The sequence below is a fragment of the Haemaphysalis longicornis genome, unplaced genomic scaffold (assembly GCF_048455015.1).
Source record: "Haemaphysalis longicornis isolate Haplotype H1 unplaced genomic scaffold, Haemaphysalis longicornis Haplotype H1 scaffold_10, whole genome shotgun sequence".
Lineage (NCBI taxonomy): Eukaryota > Metazoa > Arthropoda > Arachnida > Ixodida > Ixodidae > Haemaphysalis > Haemaphysalis longicornis.
In genome coordinates, this window is record NW_027526204.1 from 43,167,812 (window position 1) to 43,184,292 (window position 16,481).

Below are 16,481 nucleotides of genomic sequence, written 5' to 3' on the forward strand. Positions count from 1 at the left end.
TGTATGCATTAATTCAAAGAACAGGAAGCACAAAAAGGTTAATGCATGCTGCCGTATTCACGAATTCACCTGACGCACTGAGTGTCTTATTGCATTTGCTTATCTACCTTTTCACGGTTTATGTGGCGCTCTTGTCAGCATAAGTAAAGCAGCTTGAATTTAATGGGGACACTGTAGGAGGCTTATGCACGCTAACACAAGCATAATATGTAATTTCATTCTGAAGTTTCAAGCAGTAACACAAACCCCGTTTTGGGGACCACAATATCGAATGTATTTGAACAAACGTCCAACCTGGAATAAACTGAGACGCTACATTTTTTACGCTGTATCCTCGCCTTCATCACGGACAACGAAGTCTGTTAGAACCGTAATGTTTGTGCAATGTCGGTCACTCTCCTTGTGGTACACGTATTGATAAAAATACGTCTAAGTTCATAATAATATATAATGTAAAACACAAACCATTTCGTTTGAATATTCATCGCAAAAACTTTATGGTCCAAAAGTTCACCCTGAGTTATCACTAAGGAAAGAGTTTATATGGGTTCAGTCAAGCTGCGTTCGCATAGATGTTGTCAGTCACTAAATTCAGGCGAAGGGCTCTAGGCGTAGTAAGGGCCTTGCGATGGCTCGGCTGGATGGGGGATGTCGGCGGTGTCGTTGGCTCTTCTCGCTACTGGCAGAGGTGGCTTGAGCACCGCATTTGGTAGCGTGAAGTTTTCGACCCTGAAAAGTGTTTATTTCCGGTTAAAATGGGAATGGGAGAGCAGCCACCCACCCGCCCCAAAGTCTTCCCATTATCTCACCACAAACACAGAAGGGAGTGATGCCGTGTTTGTGGTGATGCTCAGGAATAAGAAAAACCAGGCAACTAGGAAGAGCCATGCGTCGTTTGGTGTTTCTTTATTCTTTCACCTTTGCCTTTTTGGGGCATGCACTTCTGTGTGTGTGCCTTTGATTACTATTTCTACTATCAATTTAACAATTTGTGTACGCCCCCACTCCTGCTTGGGACACCTATAGCCTCCAGTGTTTAATAAATAAATAAGGCAATAAGTAGGTGATTTACGAAGTATTAATTTCCGAGCGGTAATAATATTTGTGTCGCACCTCCTGGAACTGAAGGGATCCCATGGGGTCTCTTCAGCACGATATAAAATTCGAAGATATGCGGACAAGATGTTCAAAAACTGATTCTTTTCTCGTCAAAGTATTTAACCTCTTCTTAACAAAACACAACCGTCTCTTCACGGTTCTTATACCTGCACCATATGTAAACAGGGCGTGAAACAACTGCTGCCTTCCACTTTTTGCGCTTATTTACGGAACCCTACATGTCATGCCATAAATAACACGATATATTTTCACCTTGGTAAAATGATCATCAGCTAAAGTTTACTTCTGTTCAAAGTAGACGCTTCATCTGTTGCTCACCGTGAAATAAATAATGTCTCTTTAGCACTTGGGCAGGTGTTCATTGCAAATTTAAAACCACAATACACTCCTGCTTATAAAGCAGTGCGAAAATATTTGAGCTGTCTGGGCACGCAAAAACAAATACAAATGGTTTGGCGAGTGCATGCCAGTTATGCAATGCTTAGCCGGGATAATCAAGAGAACTGCAAACGCGGATGAGCAATATGCTGACACGGCTGTGTAAGATATCCCAGAGACACGTCCATTACTTCATCGAAACTTCAGCAAAGCGCATTGCTCGGGAAGTTGGTGCGTACTGTAATAAAACGCCAGAGCTAGAAAAAACAATGACGAGAGAAGGGCGACGACACAAGCGCTTGTGCCGTCGTCCTTCTTCTCTTGTGGTCGTGTTTTTCATGGTGTAATTTTTAATGCATCATCAGCTTTATCGCGGGATTGCATCAGCCCAACCTACAGCGTAATCTGTCACCTATCAAGCGACGAAAGCAGTTACATAAACCATTCACCAGCAATTCCAATCTTTCAAGGTGGTTGTCACGAGACGCTAGTGTGTTGGTGAGGGCTAACGTATCCACCCCGCACTGAAGCAAGCAGGCAGGGGCCTATTTACAAAACCAGTAAACAGCAATGAATGCGGTGCTTCCGTGGTGAGTGTGCGTCGCACTTTCCTGTCTGCGGTCCGGTCGCTATCGAAGCCCAGCCTTCCGGACACGATTCAGCTTGAGGGAAAATGGCGACCGTGAAGGTCTCTTTGGAACCTGACTTACGGGCCTTTGAACTCTTTCCAGTTGACATGTGGCCGTCGGAAGCATATTTCTCATCCTTTGACTCTCAAAACGCATCGTCGGTTCTCGCTCGCCGTTTACGCATCGTCTCGCGCGCTCGTGTGACGCCGCCTTCGTATCGGGGCGCCGTGGAAGATTCCACCCGCGTATCTGCTATCGGTACCCGCTCGCACCGCATTTTAAAGCAGAGCTTTACTATTTTCCTCCACCGGTTTCACGGAGGATGTCGGCGCTGCGCAGAAGGCCCCGCTTTAAGTCATTTTGCGACTCAGCGGTGGCGGCCGCTGCGGGAGCAACCGCTTAGCTGATCGGCAGCTGACCAAAACCACCGCCTTCCATGCATGCGCCGCTTGGTAGTGCTGGGGATATCTGACACATCTTGCACCGCGTTTGCCGATAATGAACGCTAGGCAGGGCCTCCTCCTGTGGCCATTACACTGGGCCGAACGACCTTGAGCCGCGGTCGCCAATACGGCTACATCAAAGGTTAACCAAGCGAAACCAAGACGCTACAAGGCTAAGCCAAGCTTTTGCTTTGCATATCCAAGGTCACCTGAGTTAAGCCGCAAGCATTTTTTCTTCATGAAAAGGCTTCACTGCTCTGCCCTTAATGAGGTAAAGCCAGCTTACAAAGACGAAGCCTACACCGATTCGTTTAAAGCATGCTTCCCTTTTAACACAATTTTCTAGGTTCAATATAAGATGGTAATGCTCTAGGACCTTATCGTTGCAAGTTTGAGTACTGTAAGGTCACCAACCTTACACGCATCGCTTCAAAGTTGGCTTCACTTGCACACTGAAATGCATTTATTCGTTTTTGTAAGCTGCTTTTCGCGCAAAGCGCTTTTCCGCGCCAACACCATTAAATCCAGCGTCCTAGCCATAAATATCTTCGCTGTAATACGCGTCGCATTTCGGAGCAGCACACAACTTTAACTACTTATTTTTTCCTAACTTCTACCGTCTTGTTCAAATTATCCCCACGGCAAATTTTGAATGCGCGCTTGCTTTGTACACATATTATATTGACATCATGGCATCCAGGGGTAGGCAAGCGTATGGGTTCAAGGAGAGACGCTGAATAACATCTTCACACTCTCTCAAGAAACGTCGATATGTCCTGAGTGCTTCTTCAGCTACTTAGTAGCAGGGACTGTCGGCTCGTCACATGTATATAATGTCCTAATACCGTAGTTAAACTACAGTTCAGGCGAAGGGTGTCACGCCGTACATCTCTTCGAAAAGCTTTTCAGGTATCTAACCAAATATCCGAGAGCTATAGCGATATGTATTGCCCTGTCATGGGCGCGGGCACTGACGTTCTGGATAACGATACGGCAGCGTTGCATAACTTGGGGCTCATTGCCCGCGGTTCTTTCGGCTCTCTCTCCTTGGGAGTCACGCTTATCATGACTAAAATTACTGCGGCATGCACGCTACACGACACCATATCATGTTCATCTTCCGTTTTGGGAGCCGGATTCTTGTGTTCGTTCCCTTGACGCTTGAACGCGCGACTATGTTCGTGCATCGTGTCTGCTCTCTTCCTTGCAATCTTGCACTGCAGCTCAGCTTCAGGGATGCCAGTTTCACGCTGAGCAAGCCGCCAAATATTTGAGATAAATAGCTCAAAAGTAGCCCAATGTCGACCTACGGAAATAGCCCATATAGCCAAATCAAAAAAGTTCACACGGTTCATTTGAAACGCTCATTCAGATGTCTTATTTGTCAGATGTCAGATTTTAGATGTTCACAGAATTAGTGCAAGACAAAACATCACTCGTTTGGAGCACAAGCAGCTGCACTTGAATACATAGCGGTGGTGTTGAACCGCTTTAAAAAGTCTCGATTGGTGTGAAGTCCTTCCATATCTGCTCATGTTCGCCTTTAAATAATTACATCTTCTGACGCATTTTTTCTATTTCGTTCAGACTAACTTAAATTACTATATTTAGACTAAAATTGCACCTGATTCGTTTATTCGTTTTGCGAGCCAGCCTAGGAGTGGCATTTTGTCTACATGTTTAGGGTTTCTCAAGCAGAAATACACAACAGCCCAAAAAGAGTCAAAAAGCTATTCAATTATTTCAGCCGCCGACTATAAAATCAAGTAGCCCAATTTGGCAGTTTATAGCCCAACCTGGCATCCCAGCTGAGCCATCGCCGTATGCAAATATCCTGAAGCGCAACACTGCACTTCCATCCACACTCTCTGCTGAGAATGACCCCCTTCAGATCACTTGCTTCAACAAAGCACGAGGCATGCAGAGCTTCGTTGGCTTCGTAGACTACCCTATGGGAGGGTGGTGCCTGCTGTTGTTATTTCCCTATTGACCTCACTAGACTAGTGTATATCTCCTGATGTCGACATGTTATCTACTGTCGCTTCGGGAGATATAAAGGCTCATGAAGACCAAACACAATATTTTTCAATTTGAAAGAACTAGCTTCTGACAACTCATCCGTCTCGACTCCATTAACAACAAGCATTTTTATCCAAAACAACGCAATACCTATGGAAAACCTTTCATATATCGCACATGCCGATGTCATCTGTGGCACACCATGGACAGCAGGGAAGCAATAAAGGGAAACGCTGAAACCATAGCTATCAGTAAGTTAAATCAACGTTAGCATTCCAGTGGCATGATTAAACACCGCTAGAAACAATCGCCAAATCCTGTTTTATGCTGGTGGCTTTGCTCCGCCGCCGTCAAGCACACAAGCAAGATTTTGTGACGACACCAAGACCTAGCCAGAAGGTGACTGGGAAGTCGCATTGCTTCATATGTTTTAATATCAAGTGTACATGTTTATAGTTTGTGACAAAATTGGGGTAATTCTTATCTGTCCGAAACTGTCTTCTATTTGGCTTTGTGGTCATTAAAAGGTGAACCGCACTGAAATTTTTCTTTGCCGAAGTTTGATCCAAATAAGTAGTCATGCTATCTCACTCTTTATAAATTTTGTATTTATAAAAATGGAGATAGCGAGGCAAAGGGACCCAAAATCATCCTTGCTCACGGTAGCAAATGCATCTTCCCAAAGATCGGCCGTGGTCGTCGCAAAGTGAAAAAGAAAACGAAAGTGTTCTCTCCTAAGCAGTAAACTAAATTATTTTTCCAATCGCCAAAAAGAGTGCTTACTTTTCTAGAGTTGTAGATTTTGCTTACCTGATAGTAAAATGTTATCAATGCAGGTGTTCCTGCTGAGAGCAGGAAACAGCGGTAGATTGGTAACTTTTACCGCGGTTTAGTGAGTCATCCAGCTGTGGAAGCTGGCATGTGGTTTCAGCCCAATTTTGCAATGCGATCCTTGATGTGCAATGAGGGTAAAGTTACTGGACGAATATTCAGAAAGATGCTTGCACGCAAAAACACTGTAAAAGCTTTGTGATTGATATCTGCCTATGCACGCTTTGTTCTACTAAAAAACAGGGGAGATAGCCAATGCCCAAGCAAACAAAACCTGATTTTCGATATCTTTGCAAATATAGACCTGTTCTTTTTACTCGCAAAGTCAAGGACTGCTCCTCCGGCAGGTATTCTGATGCAAAATAACTCTATAGTACGGTCTACTTCATCTTGATTGAAAGCAACGCGATGTCGGAATAGCACGAACTTCATTAGACATGGCAAACGTTAGGGGAAGTTTCTTGGAAAAATCAATGCCAAACGTGACGCTAGCGCGCGCATTCGGAGGCTGCTATGAGCCGCCGCCGGTACTTGCGCGCCCTCTCCCATCGTTTCAACCATGTCACCTCCGGCCAGCAGTAATCGTAGCCCTTTTTTCAGTTTGGGTTCCGACAACGCCAATCTCCGCGAGCCGTTTGGGTAACGCGCGTTCTTATTTGAAAGGTAGTGCTTTGTATCTGGCACTCTCTTTCCGTGTACTATTAGATGACATTTCTTTATGTTGTTGAAACTTTCAGTGCCTTTGGCTTAATTCATCGCCTTAGGAATGATAACAGTGCTTGCTTGTGAAGGAATGGCCGAATAAAGCTGCCCTTCAAAATGTACACCATCTTCCCGCGAGGGGAACCATGGGGTAGATGCGACGCATCGGGGGTTTCCGTTCCGTTTTCGTTATGTTAGCGTGTCCATTGTTGTTGTGTGTCCATATTTTACGCAGCATGTTCACCCCCGATGCGTCGCATCTACCCCATGGTTCCCCTCGCGGGAAGATGGTGTACATTTTATCGGGGTGGTCGGTGCTTGTTACAGTTGCGCCGACCATCGCGATAGCAGGCCTGTTAGTCTCCATTCAAATCATCGGTGGTCATCGGAGGATGTCATCGGCGGAGCGGCGGCGGAACGACTGAGCGCAGCGGCGCAGTTACCGCGTTTATATGCAGCGGAATGAGAGACAGCAGCGCATAGCAGCGCATGCGCATGTGTTAACCGAGCGCAAGCTGCGCGCTAACCCGCACCCACGCACAGCTGGCACGGCGATGGAGCGAGCGCCGGCGAGCGCTAACACGCAGATGGCACTGCGGTGAGAGCGGCGCTAGTGCGCAGCTGGCGCCGCGAGGAGAATGGGGGAGGGATTCGGACTACGCCGGACGAAGCCGGAGGGACAAGGCTAGTAAAAGACATGCGTCGCATCTAAAATGCGGAGGTCGTAACCGAAGGTACGTACGCTTCGACGTCTTCATACATATCGTCACTCGACTCGTCAGGTATCGGCTCGACCAGGAAGGCAATTGCAATGCATGCTAGCGTAAGAGACACGACCAGCATGGCTGTGGCCACAGTGACAGCGAGCACGCGAGCGTTCGTGAACGAGTCGTCTTCTTCGGGAGGCTGCGGTAGGTTGTCCGTTCCCATCGCCATCAGCGGGTCGAGAGTTGACGTGTCCTCACTGCTGCAGTCGCGACTTTCGACCGCCGAGGCAACTGCAGAACGATAAAAAATTAGCAGTGGTTTAGCTCGGCTATGCCAAGAGCAAAGGTTCAACTGGTTATTCTTATGTTTCCTGGTTGTCCAGGATTAGCTGATTATTATGCTTACTGCTGCTAAAACAATTTCCAATCCAGTCCAGTCCAATACAATCCAATTCGGTTCAGTTCAGTCCAGTCCAGTCCAGTCTAGCCCAGTCACTGCTCCTCGCGCATGCGCAGCGCTGCTCTCCAGGAGCCATGCAAAACGACTATCAAGCTGCCCCGGCGCAGCGTCAGACTTGGCTACTGCGCAACGGAGGCGCACAGCTGGGCACGCGCCGGCGCCGGTGCACCTTCCCCGGCTATGACGTCACTCCTCTGGAATGCGCAGACCGGTGAATGTGCAGACCCAATTCTCTACACACCCGTATCCAATTTGATTGGATTCCTATCAATAAAATGCAATTCAATCCAGTCCAAATCCAATCCAATCCAATCCGATCCAATCCAATGCTCCTCACGCTTGCGCAGCAGGACCCTTCAAGGTCCATGCAAAACTGCTCAACCTCGGCCAGTGTAGCTTCCACTACAAAACCGAGTCAGCAACCAGCCAAAGTGGCCTGCTCCTTGTGAGCGTAACCGCGCACAATTGTTGCATACTTAAGGCCCCTTATCAACCGACGTCTCTTACGTACGATGTAGGAACGACGGATGACTGATTCAAGTGCATTTATTTTAGAGGGCTATGAGGACAAAATAAAGTTTGGTTCATTAAAACTTTTTGTTTACCCAAGAACAAACATACCAATTTTATCGAAAGCTTCTGAAAAATTTTGTTTCCTCGGGCTTTGTTTTCTTTTACCAATTTTATCGGAAACCTCGGCCCTCAGTCCCTAGAAGCTGTAGAGCACCTGTCCACGGTGGCGGTTAGACCAGCGATACGGCAGAAGGTGTTAAGAATCTCTGGTTGCGGACAGGCCGCCATTGGAACATGACCCTGACAACGTTCAACGCACGCACTCTGTGTAACGAGGGAAGCGTAGCTGTAGGACTAGAAGAGCTCTCTGAGATTAGGTGGGATATTATAGGGTTAACGTAGAAGGACGGGAGAAGGGTTCATGGAGCTTACTGCGATCATATTTTAGGCTACAGTGTACCCAAAGAGAAGAAAGAAGGCAGGTGGATTTTTAATCCACAGAGAAATAGCAGGAAACGTCGATGAGAGTTTCAATGATGATGATGATGATGTTTGGTGTTTAGTGGCGCAAGGCCAACAATGGCTTGTTCCATGCCTTGTTCTGGGCCTCTCGCTCCCGCGTACAGTCCTCATTCCAACAAGGCCAACTCTGGTTGCGCGGGGCACCAGAGCCGTGGGGAATGGACTCTTCGGCGGCGTCGAGGATGTATGTGCGTCGTGAGGAGTTGGGCAGCTTCTTCCACGTGTAGGTGTCTCATAGACGTGTAAAGTAGTTTAGATGTCTCTGTAAATGTATTCCAGTTTGTTCTCGCTCCATTGAACCTGTTTAGGAAGATGGACTGCTTGGGCCTTTACCTATATATGTTACTGAGGTGGGGAAGTGTTCACCACAATATGGGTCCGTGCCCACTCCCCACTCAATATATGGAAGAGAACTGCAGAACCAATAGCCAAGTCATAGTATGACTATGTGTTGTGTTCTAACCGACAGGGATCCCGTACGTCCGCTGGAGTGGTGCTAAAAACAAAGAAAAATTTTAAGTAATGAAGAAAAGGCATGCCAAAATTTTCTCGTCAGCTTAGTAAATTAAACGCTAGAAGAAGTAAAAGAATATAACTACCTCGGACGCATGGATATTGCTGACCGCAACCACGCGAGAGAAATCTCGTGCATAATAGACGTGGGTTCGGGAGCACTCGGCAAGCCCTTCCAAATAGTGAAAACTAAGCTACTTCTGTCGCTCAAAAAAAAAGATATACAACCAGTGCGTACTGCAAGTGATGACGTACAAACCGGAAATTTGGCACCTTACTAAACCACTACAATTCAAACTAAGGTTGAATCAACGGGCCATAGAACGAATAATGTAAGCAATACTAGTCAGGGACAGGAAAAGAGCTACCGAGATCAGACAACAAACTAGAGTTGCAGATATCATAGTTCAAATAAACAAAAAACTGCTGCGCTATGCTCTGCTGACCTTGGATATGTAACGCCAAATCTTGGCTTAGTCTGGTTGAGCCTTGGTTTCGCTTAGTTAACCTTTGATTTAACTGTATTGCAAACCACATCTTAAAGCCGTTTGGTTCCATGCAACTCTCACAGAAGGTGGGCGGGCGAACGTGGCGTTCATTCATGGCGAACGCACAGTTCCTCTTCGCAGGGCGCAAGACGAGTCACGTTGCCCGAAACGACCCAGAGCCGCATGCATGGGCGGCTGCGGGCACTGGGGGCTGCGACCGCTGTCAGTGCCCGCAGGCGCCAATAGCGGGAACGGCGAATCAACCGATGCACTTCGAGAGTTTTGTCGCCGGAGGTGTCTCCGGTCAAAATGTCTCCCACCTCCCCTCGCGGGAACCCCTGCGTAGATGCGACGCATAGGGGGTTCCGTTGTTGTTTCCGTTAGCTTGATTCTCCCATCGTGTGAAACGTGCCGTGAACCCTCTGCCGCGGCTACGACGCAACGTGGCGCGGCTATGACGCAACACAATCCAAAACAATCCACTTTAATCCAATTCAATCCAAATCCAATCCAATCCCAGCCAAGCCAAGCCAATTCAAGCCAAGCCAATCCAATCCAATCCAATGCCCTTCGCGAGAGAGTGTTCGCTATCGGAGAGGAGAGGGGGTGAGCGGCGGAGAGCGCACCTCGCGCGGCGAGGAAAATGGGGGAGGGGTGTGGACGGACAACAACAACGCCGTATGGAGGGACAAGGCGAGTGAATGAGATGCAGTCGCATCTAAAAGGTCATTTACGCATCCCATATAAAATCGCTGGACGAAAGTGTAGTAAAGCTTTGCTTTAACATGAATTGAATTGGGCTGGGTGTGTAGTGAGATGAACCGAAAACCGGAGGCCAATTAGTTTAGTGGAGTTGATACCAACAGATGGTTCTAGAAAGAGGGGAAGCCCATTAACCCGATGGAGCGATGAAATGAAATTCGGGGGTAAACTGTGGGCTCGGGCATCGCAGGACAGGAGCGGTTGGATCGTCAATGGGAGAGTGCTTCACCCTTCAGTGAACCTGAGTAGGCTGGCGACGACGACGGTGATGATGACGATTCTGACAAATGGTCGAAATAATGGAAAGAAAAAAAAATTTCCCCGCATTTCCCCGAGGGGAAGAATGTGAAAGTGCGAATGCACGAGTTGAATTTGCGCGGTTCGGTAATGTTCGCGAAAGAGAGATCACACACACACACACACACACACAACTACAAAGAAAGAAAGATGCATTTATTCACAGACACCTATTTGTGTTGTCGTTGTACTTGATTGCTAGAGCGGATCTCAGCTTTGAAATTTCGTGTCAGTACTCCTTTAAGCGGGTGCATTAGCCCTTCTCACGCCCGATTCTAGGCCAATCGCCCTAAGTGGGTATGTGCTAAAGAAATTAGGAACTCTTCTTGGCCAATCGCCCTAAGTGGGTATGTGGTGCGGACGGGCGGACGGCGGTGGACTCGTGATTCAGGGTCGCTTAAGAAGTGCATTCGCACTTAAAGATATGGAGCAGTGGAAACTCCCCAGCCCCTTTCCAGTGAGGTGTCTCGGGCACCACAGAGTGTTGAGTGCGCGATTGGCGACCTACGACGTAAGTCAACGCCAAGACTTGATGATCGTAGTGGCGCCTCTAGTTCGGTTTGACCGTATCACTAGAATGCATCTAGCACTTTCATCTGACACTCTCATAACTGTGTTTTTAGTAGTACCTGTCATATCCTATGCGGATTTTGTCAGTGCACGTGACATTTGAAAGTTTTTCAATATTTCACTTTTTTAGTTAATAAGACATCTCCCGTTCATGAAATGGCATTGAGTGAGTTACCAATAGCTAGTTCTTTTAAACAAACAAAAATTGTATTCTGTCTACATGGCAGCATCAACAATAAACGCACTGTCAACCAATCAACGAAGCTAAGATTTCACTCTGGGTGTAACGGATGAAAAAGTACAATACGATTTTTAGACTATCCTCTCACTCTGCTACTTTAACGTTTTTTTTTTCACGATGAATGAAAGCCGTGGTTATGGAGTGAAAGAGGCTAGATTTTTTCAAAAGGAAGTACAATGTTTCTGTTCTTAATTTCTTTTTCATCGCGTCAGGTGTTAATTCTCTTCACTACTATTACATGTTGGTCAGGCGAGCTTTCTCAAAAATCGTCAGTTTCTTGAAAAACATATATTACAGATTAGTCTCTGCGACATGTTCGGCGTGTGGTATGCAAATATCGACATGGCCACATTGAGGTAAACGAAGATTTTCTGGCTCTTTAGTATAACTCCAGATGGTTTGTAATTAGACATGTTGTTCAAGATAACAGGGTCTACAAACTTCGCTCCTTTATATATTTTCTGGTTTCCATTGTTCCCGTTTAGAGGAAATGAAAGACAAGGAACTTCGAAAACTTATGCCGTTTGCTGATTATGAGGCTTTCTGATTAATATCAGGCCCACGATGAGTCCCATGCATCGGTGAAGACCCGTCTAGGAGGACAAGCAATTATTTAGAAATTTTCAGAAACAACATACAGCATAATATGGAAGGGGGCACGCGGAATTATGTCCACTTAGGTTAGCCTCATGCTCATTCAGGTCTTCCGAGTCCCCTGCCTGGTAGACAGATAGGAAGCCCGTGTGTCAGATCTGTACCGAGTATCCGACGGCCACAGTCTACAGTTTCCAGCCCTTCGTCTTCAAACTTCTGTCCACGGTGAGTAGTTAAAGCTTACGTATGGAATCTCGGGGTATGCGGTTTTGGCACTTAACGCGACCAATATTGCTCGAAGTGCCCCGTGCGGGGGCTCACATTGAAAAACTTTAGCTGGTAGGTTCGTTGCTCCTATAGAAAGAATCGGCGCTAAACATACGATTACGCAGGTAGACACAAAAGATGTCGTTTGTGTCTACATTCGCTTTCGTTTGTTTATGCCTAATTCTTCTTTTTACGGTGGTTCACATAGGTACGCGTACAACTAAACATGCGACCATAGTTAGTCACTGTACGGGCAATCCAACAATTAAACGGAGTGCAGGAGCGATGGCCAAAACACGCCAAACTAGAGTTCCTGTCTAGCTTTCCTAGGGGAGCAGAGATGTGCGTCCATTTGTCATCTTGAATTCCGAGTAGTGCGTGGAAACCACGCGTCACATATGTGCAGGAGAAGTCGCGCATGGGTGCCGAGAACCCATAGCGTTTCATACTAATGTATACTAGAGGGAAATATGACCCCACTTTATAGGGGAGCCGCGCTTCAGAGAGCCTTCCGTCATGTACCGGGCGGGCGCGTTCCCCTTGCCCTCGGCATGGCTCACGAACAGGCTGCAAAGTTGCCTCTGGCTGCGAAAAAACAACAGTATTACTGCAGACGATTAACCGTATTTGTTTTGTTAGTTTAAAAATAAAGCTTCAGAAAGATTTATTCGTCTCACGGATTGCTTAGAATCTTCACGCAAGATGAACAAGAAAACAACATTTCCCGTTTTTGTTGATGCTGGCCTCGAGGCAAAAAAGAAGCCATGTGGCTAACCAAGACATGTAGGTGAGGGACGTCGCTAGCTGCAATGCCGCCGTCCACGGCGGCTCGCGATTCCAGCGCCAGAATTCTCTCTAGGGGCCCTATTCTCGACTGCAAAAATTTACATTGAACTCTAAATTTGCAAGAAGTTTTTTCTGATTAGCGTTCAATTTTGGTCACGTCCTTCCGGTTGACAAAACGGTTGTGTGTGCTTTCGTCATTTTGACGCTTCATGACGATTACGGGCACCAGTTCTAAAGTTTGCCTTGTTTCTCTTTACTGAAGGCGCATAATGCCTGGCCGGCAATGAAAAACTAGACTAAAGGCAGCGGTTATGGCAACGTCCGCCTGTTGTCTTTTGCTATTCAATAATACGGCTTGTCTGTCATCCACTCTCGGTGATTGGCTGAGCAGGCGTGACGTAATTTAAGCAGCTGGCGGGAGCGGCACGTCCCACTTTGGCAACTTCAGCCTACGTAAAAGTGACGTAATGTAACGTAGCAGCTTGAAAATGGCGGCTTCTGTCGATGTGAAATACGTATAGGCAAAACATTTCACCGGCCTTCGGCGCCGTGAAGACCCAATGAATTCGCAGCAGGCGCAGTTTCGCATGACGTGCGGTTTAGAGCATGTTTTCTGCCGAAAAAAATAGCTTTGACTGGTTTCAAGACACGTGCCGTAGTTTGCAAATAACAAGCCGTAGTTTGCTTTTAAGTTTCGCAATAAAATAAAATAATTTGGTGTAACAGCATCTTAACAGACCAGTACAAGCTTCTTCATGACAAAGCGAATTCAATGCATGGCATTTGTCGACACTCCCCCTAGTGAGCTGCTGGGTCACGTGATCAAACTCAAGAGAAAACTAACAAAGTACCTGCCGTGGTAGCTGACTAGCGAAGGCGTTGCGCTACTGAGCATGAGGTCGCGGGTTCAATTCCTGGCCGCGGCGGCAGCTTTTCTGATGGAGGCGAAAGGAAAAACGCCCGTGCGTACGAGATTTCGCAGCACTTTAAAGGTCCCCGGGTGGTCAAAATTAATTGAGAGCCGCCCACTACGGCGCGCCTCATCGCCTTCGCTGCGTCGGTGCGTTAAACCCTACAATCAATCAATCAGAAAAATAACAAAGGAAAGTGACTGTGTTAGGCATTGCTGCGCTGATTGACGTCCAGCATGACGAATGAGTGAATCGGCTGCATCGGTACGCTCTGCGGTTATCAGGCGAAGCACTTAGCTGCCATTATGCGTCATACAAGCGATAGTCGAGACCGTCTTTTTCTGTGATCACGCCATAAACTTGTAACATGGCAGCAGACGATAGCGTGGCGGCGGTGGTGGCCGGGAAGGTGGGGACTCAACAAAGCTTGCATTGAAGCAGAGCGCTCAACTATGTTACTAAAAGCGGTTGAAAGAAAGAAGTAGACACGGTAAAAAGTTTGTGGGATGTTCTGTAGCTCAACATTCCCTTTTCGCGCGCTTTTGGATAAAGGTCACGCGATCACCTTGTGGTGTTGACGCCAATTTTGCCAACCTCAGCTACCGTCTTAATTTTTATAATACATTGCAAAGGTTTGTATATCTTTTATGCATAATATTTGATACCTTGGGTGTGATCCTTATGAGCGAAGCGTCAAATGACACTGCATGTCCTCATAGCTATACGTACATCACGTCATTGATTGCTTGCGCTGTGCTTACGCAAAAAACATCGCGAATTCCCTGTGAATTTGTGCATTTGAGAATAGGGCCATAGCATATATAAGTATGAAACTCTATGGCTGCACCGGCTGCTGCCTGCCTGGGCAGCCGCAGCGGCTGACCTGCGCACAGCTTTAAAAGAAGTGCGGTGCGCTGAGAAGCAAGCAGGCTTGCCCGTCATGCTAGAAACGGCGGTGCGGCGGCTCGTGGATATCAGAAGCGCTACTCTGGGGAAGCTTGTACAGGAACTCTACCCAAAACCGCATGCCAGTACAATCTATACGTAGATGCGCCACAAATAGCGAGAGTGCGTCGGCACAACTGGCTGGTCTATATCGATGTACTGGCTCTCGCCTTATCGCTGACTCGAGTGAGGCTGCCATGCGGGCGTCCCTGCTTGCCAGGGATGCTTTCAATTCCCTATGCAAGCATTTGGTTCCGTCCGGAAGGAAACTCGGCATTCAGTGAGAGAGAGAGAAAGATAAAGAGAGGGAGAGGGAGACATACGTGCTCTTTTCCTTCGTCAGCCGCGTGCCACTAAATATGCGTAGGTGCCGGGTGGCGAGAACTTTTCAGTAAAGCTTGACGTCGGGCAAGTTGGTGTAGCGGGATTTTGAAAGTAAGTTGCACTTGTGATCACAGAGACGGACACAGGAAAAAAAACGTACCCGTTGACGAGAAGACGGCACAATCTTCTTGACAAAGTGTACGTTTTTTAAGTGCAGAGCATTTCTGTCACCCGTTCACGGTGTCACCCGTTCTAGGCGTCCGTAGTAGTCCGCATCGCTCGCCTCGACATGCCCGGCTCAGACGTTTCGCTATCGGCGCGATCAACATTCGATAGCGCGCCCAGGCACGTTTCAAGGACACTCTCTCCCCTCTCTCGGACTCAACGTGCGCCGAGGATGCCAATTTTACTGCTGACTAGCGCTCTCTCGTCAGCAGTTGCCACAAGTGCAACAACATTAACGTAACGCAAACTGCTTAACGTCGTGCGCCCCCGGAAATGCTCTGCATTTGATCATGCCCCTCGCGAGGGGGATGTTTCACTGCGTCGCCATGCGAACAGTTTGCCACGCTTTAGGTTTACTTGCGCGGATACGTACGCGGACCGGATAAGCAAAGCACCGCCAGTGCCCTCGGCTCGAGGATCCGGGCAGGAGCAAACGAAGCCCAGGGTGCTGCTCACCGCGGAGCCCGGCCCGGCGACGACAAAAGCAAGGAAGCTGTCTGCTTTGTTTCTGTGTCCGCCTTTTTGATCGCAACAAGCGCAACTTACCTTCAAAAACGTTCTTTTCAAAAAGTGCTGTAAGTGATATGGGATCAATTATGCAACTGTGGCCTAATTATGCTTCGTTAAAGGATATGTATGGACAAATAATTCGCCGCGTATCTCCTCACTTCAGTGCAAATGCCGTTGAAAGACGATTATCTTCTGCCACCCCTGCAAAGTGAATTCTTCTTGTCTGTTTCTAGGCAACCTCTCACGTTCTTCCCCTCCCATTTCGTTGCTCCCACGATAAACACAGACGTTTCCTCAAGTCAATACAATGTTGCGACGTTTCAGTGCTTGCACCCTCCACTGCAACCTTTTGTCACTGCTGAACTTAGAACAATGACCCAAGGGGGGCCTTCAACTTTAGGCTGTGCGACTGAATCGAGGGACGGACGGACGGACGGAGAGACAGACAGACAGACAGACAGACAGACAGACAGACAGACAGACAGACAGACAGACAGACAGACAGACAGACAGACAATGATCCTCACGTTTAAGTAGCCGAAGAAAGACCATCGTCATTAAAGACCACAGCAGTTCCACTATTTGAAGAGGAAGTTCAATGAAGCTGACTGTATGGTGGTATTTTCTATGTCGGGGTTCAGCTGTACTGCAAGTTTCCCGTGTTCAATTATAAAAACGGTGGCACGATCTCTACGTTACAAACAAATCACACACACGATGTTGAG

The 16,481-nt window shown here is 47.4% G+C and overlaps 1 protein-coding gene across 2 annotated transcripts; it reads right to left on the reverse strand.

The window, feature by feature from the left end:
• Window positions 1-536: 536 nt before the first annotated feature.
• Window positions 537-15,295, reverse strand: LOC144157712 (uncharacterized). 2 transcript variants are annotated; one of them, XM_077688491.1, is made up of 3 exons: window positions 15,182-15,295; window positions 6,864-7,119; window positions 537-729 (listed from the first exon to the last, which is right to left on the reverse strand). In XM_077688491.1, exons 2-3 carry the CDS (start codon window positions 7,055-7,057, stop codon window positions 606-608), a joined length of 318 nt encoding a protein of 105 aa, XP_077544617.1. In that variant the 5' UTR covers window positions 7,058-7,119; window positions 15,182-15,295; the 3' UTR covers window positions 537-605. The 2 variants fall into 2 exon arrangements, with proteins under 2 accessions (XP_077544617.1, XP_077544618.1); XM_077688492.1 differs by lacking the exon at window positions 15,182-15,295 and adding an exon at window positions 15,021-15,167.
• Between the last annotated feature and the right edge of the window lie 1,186 nt (window positions 15,296-16,481).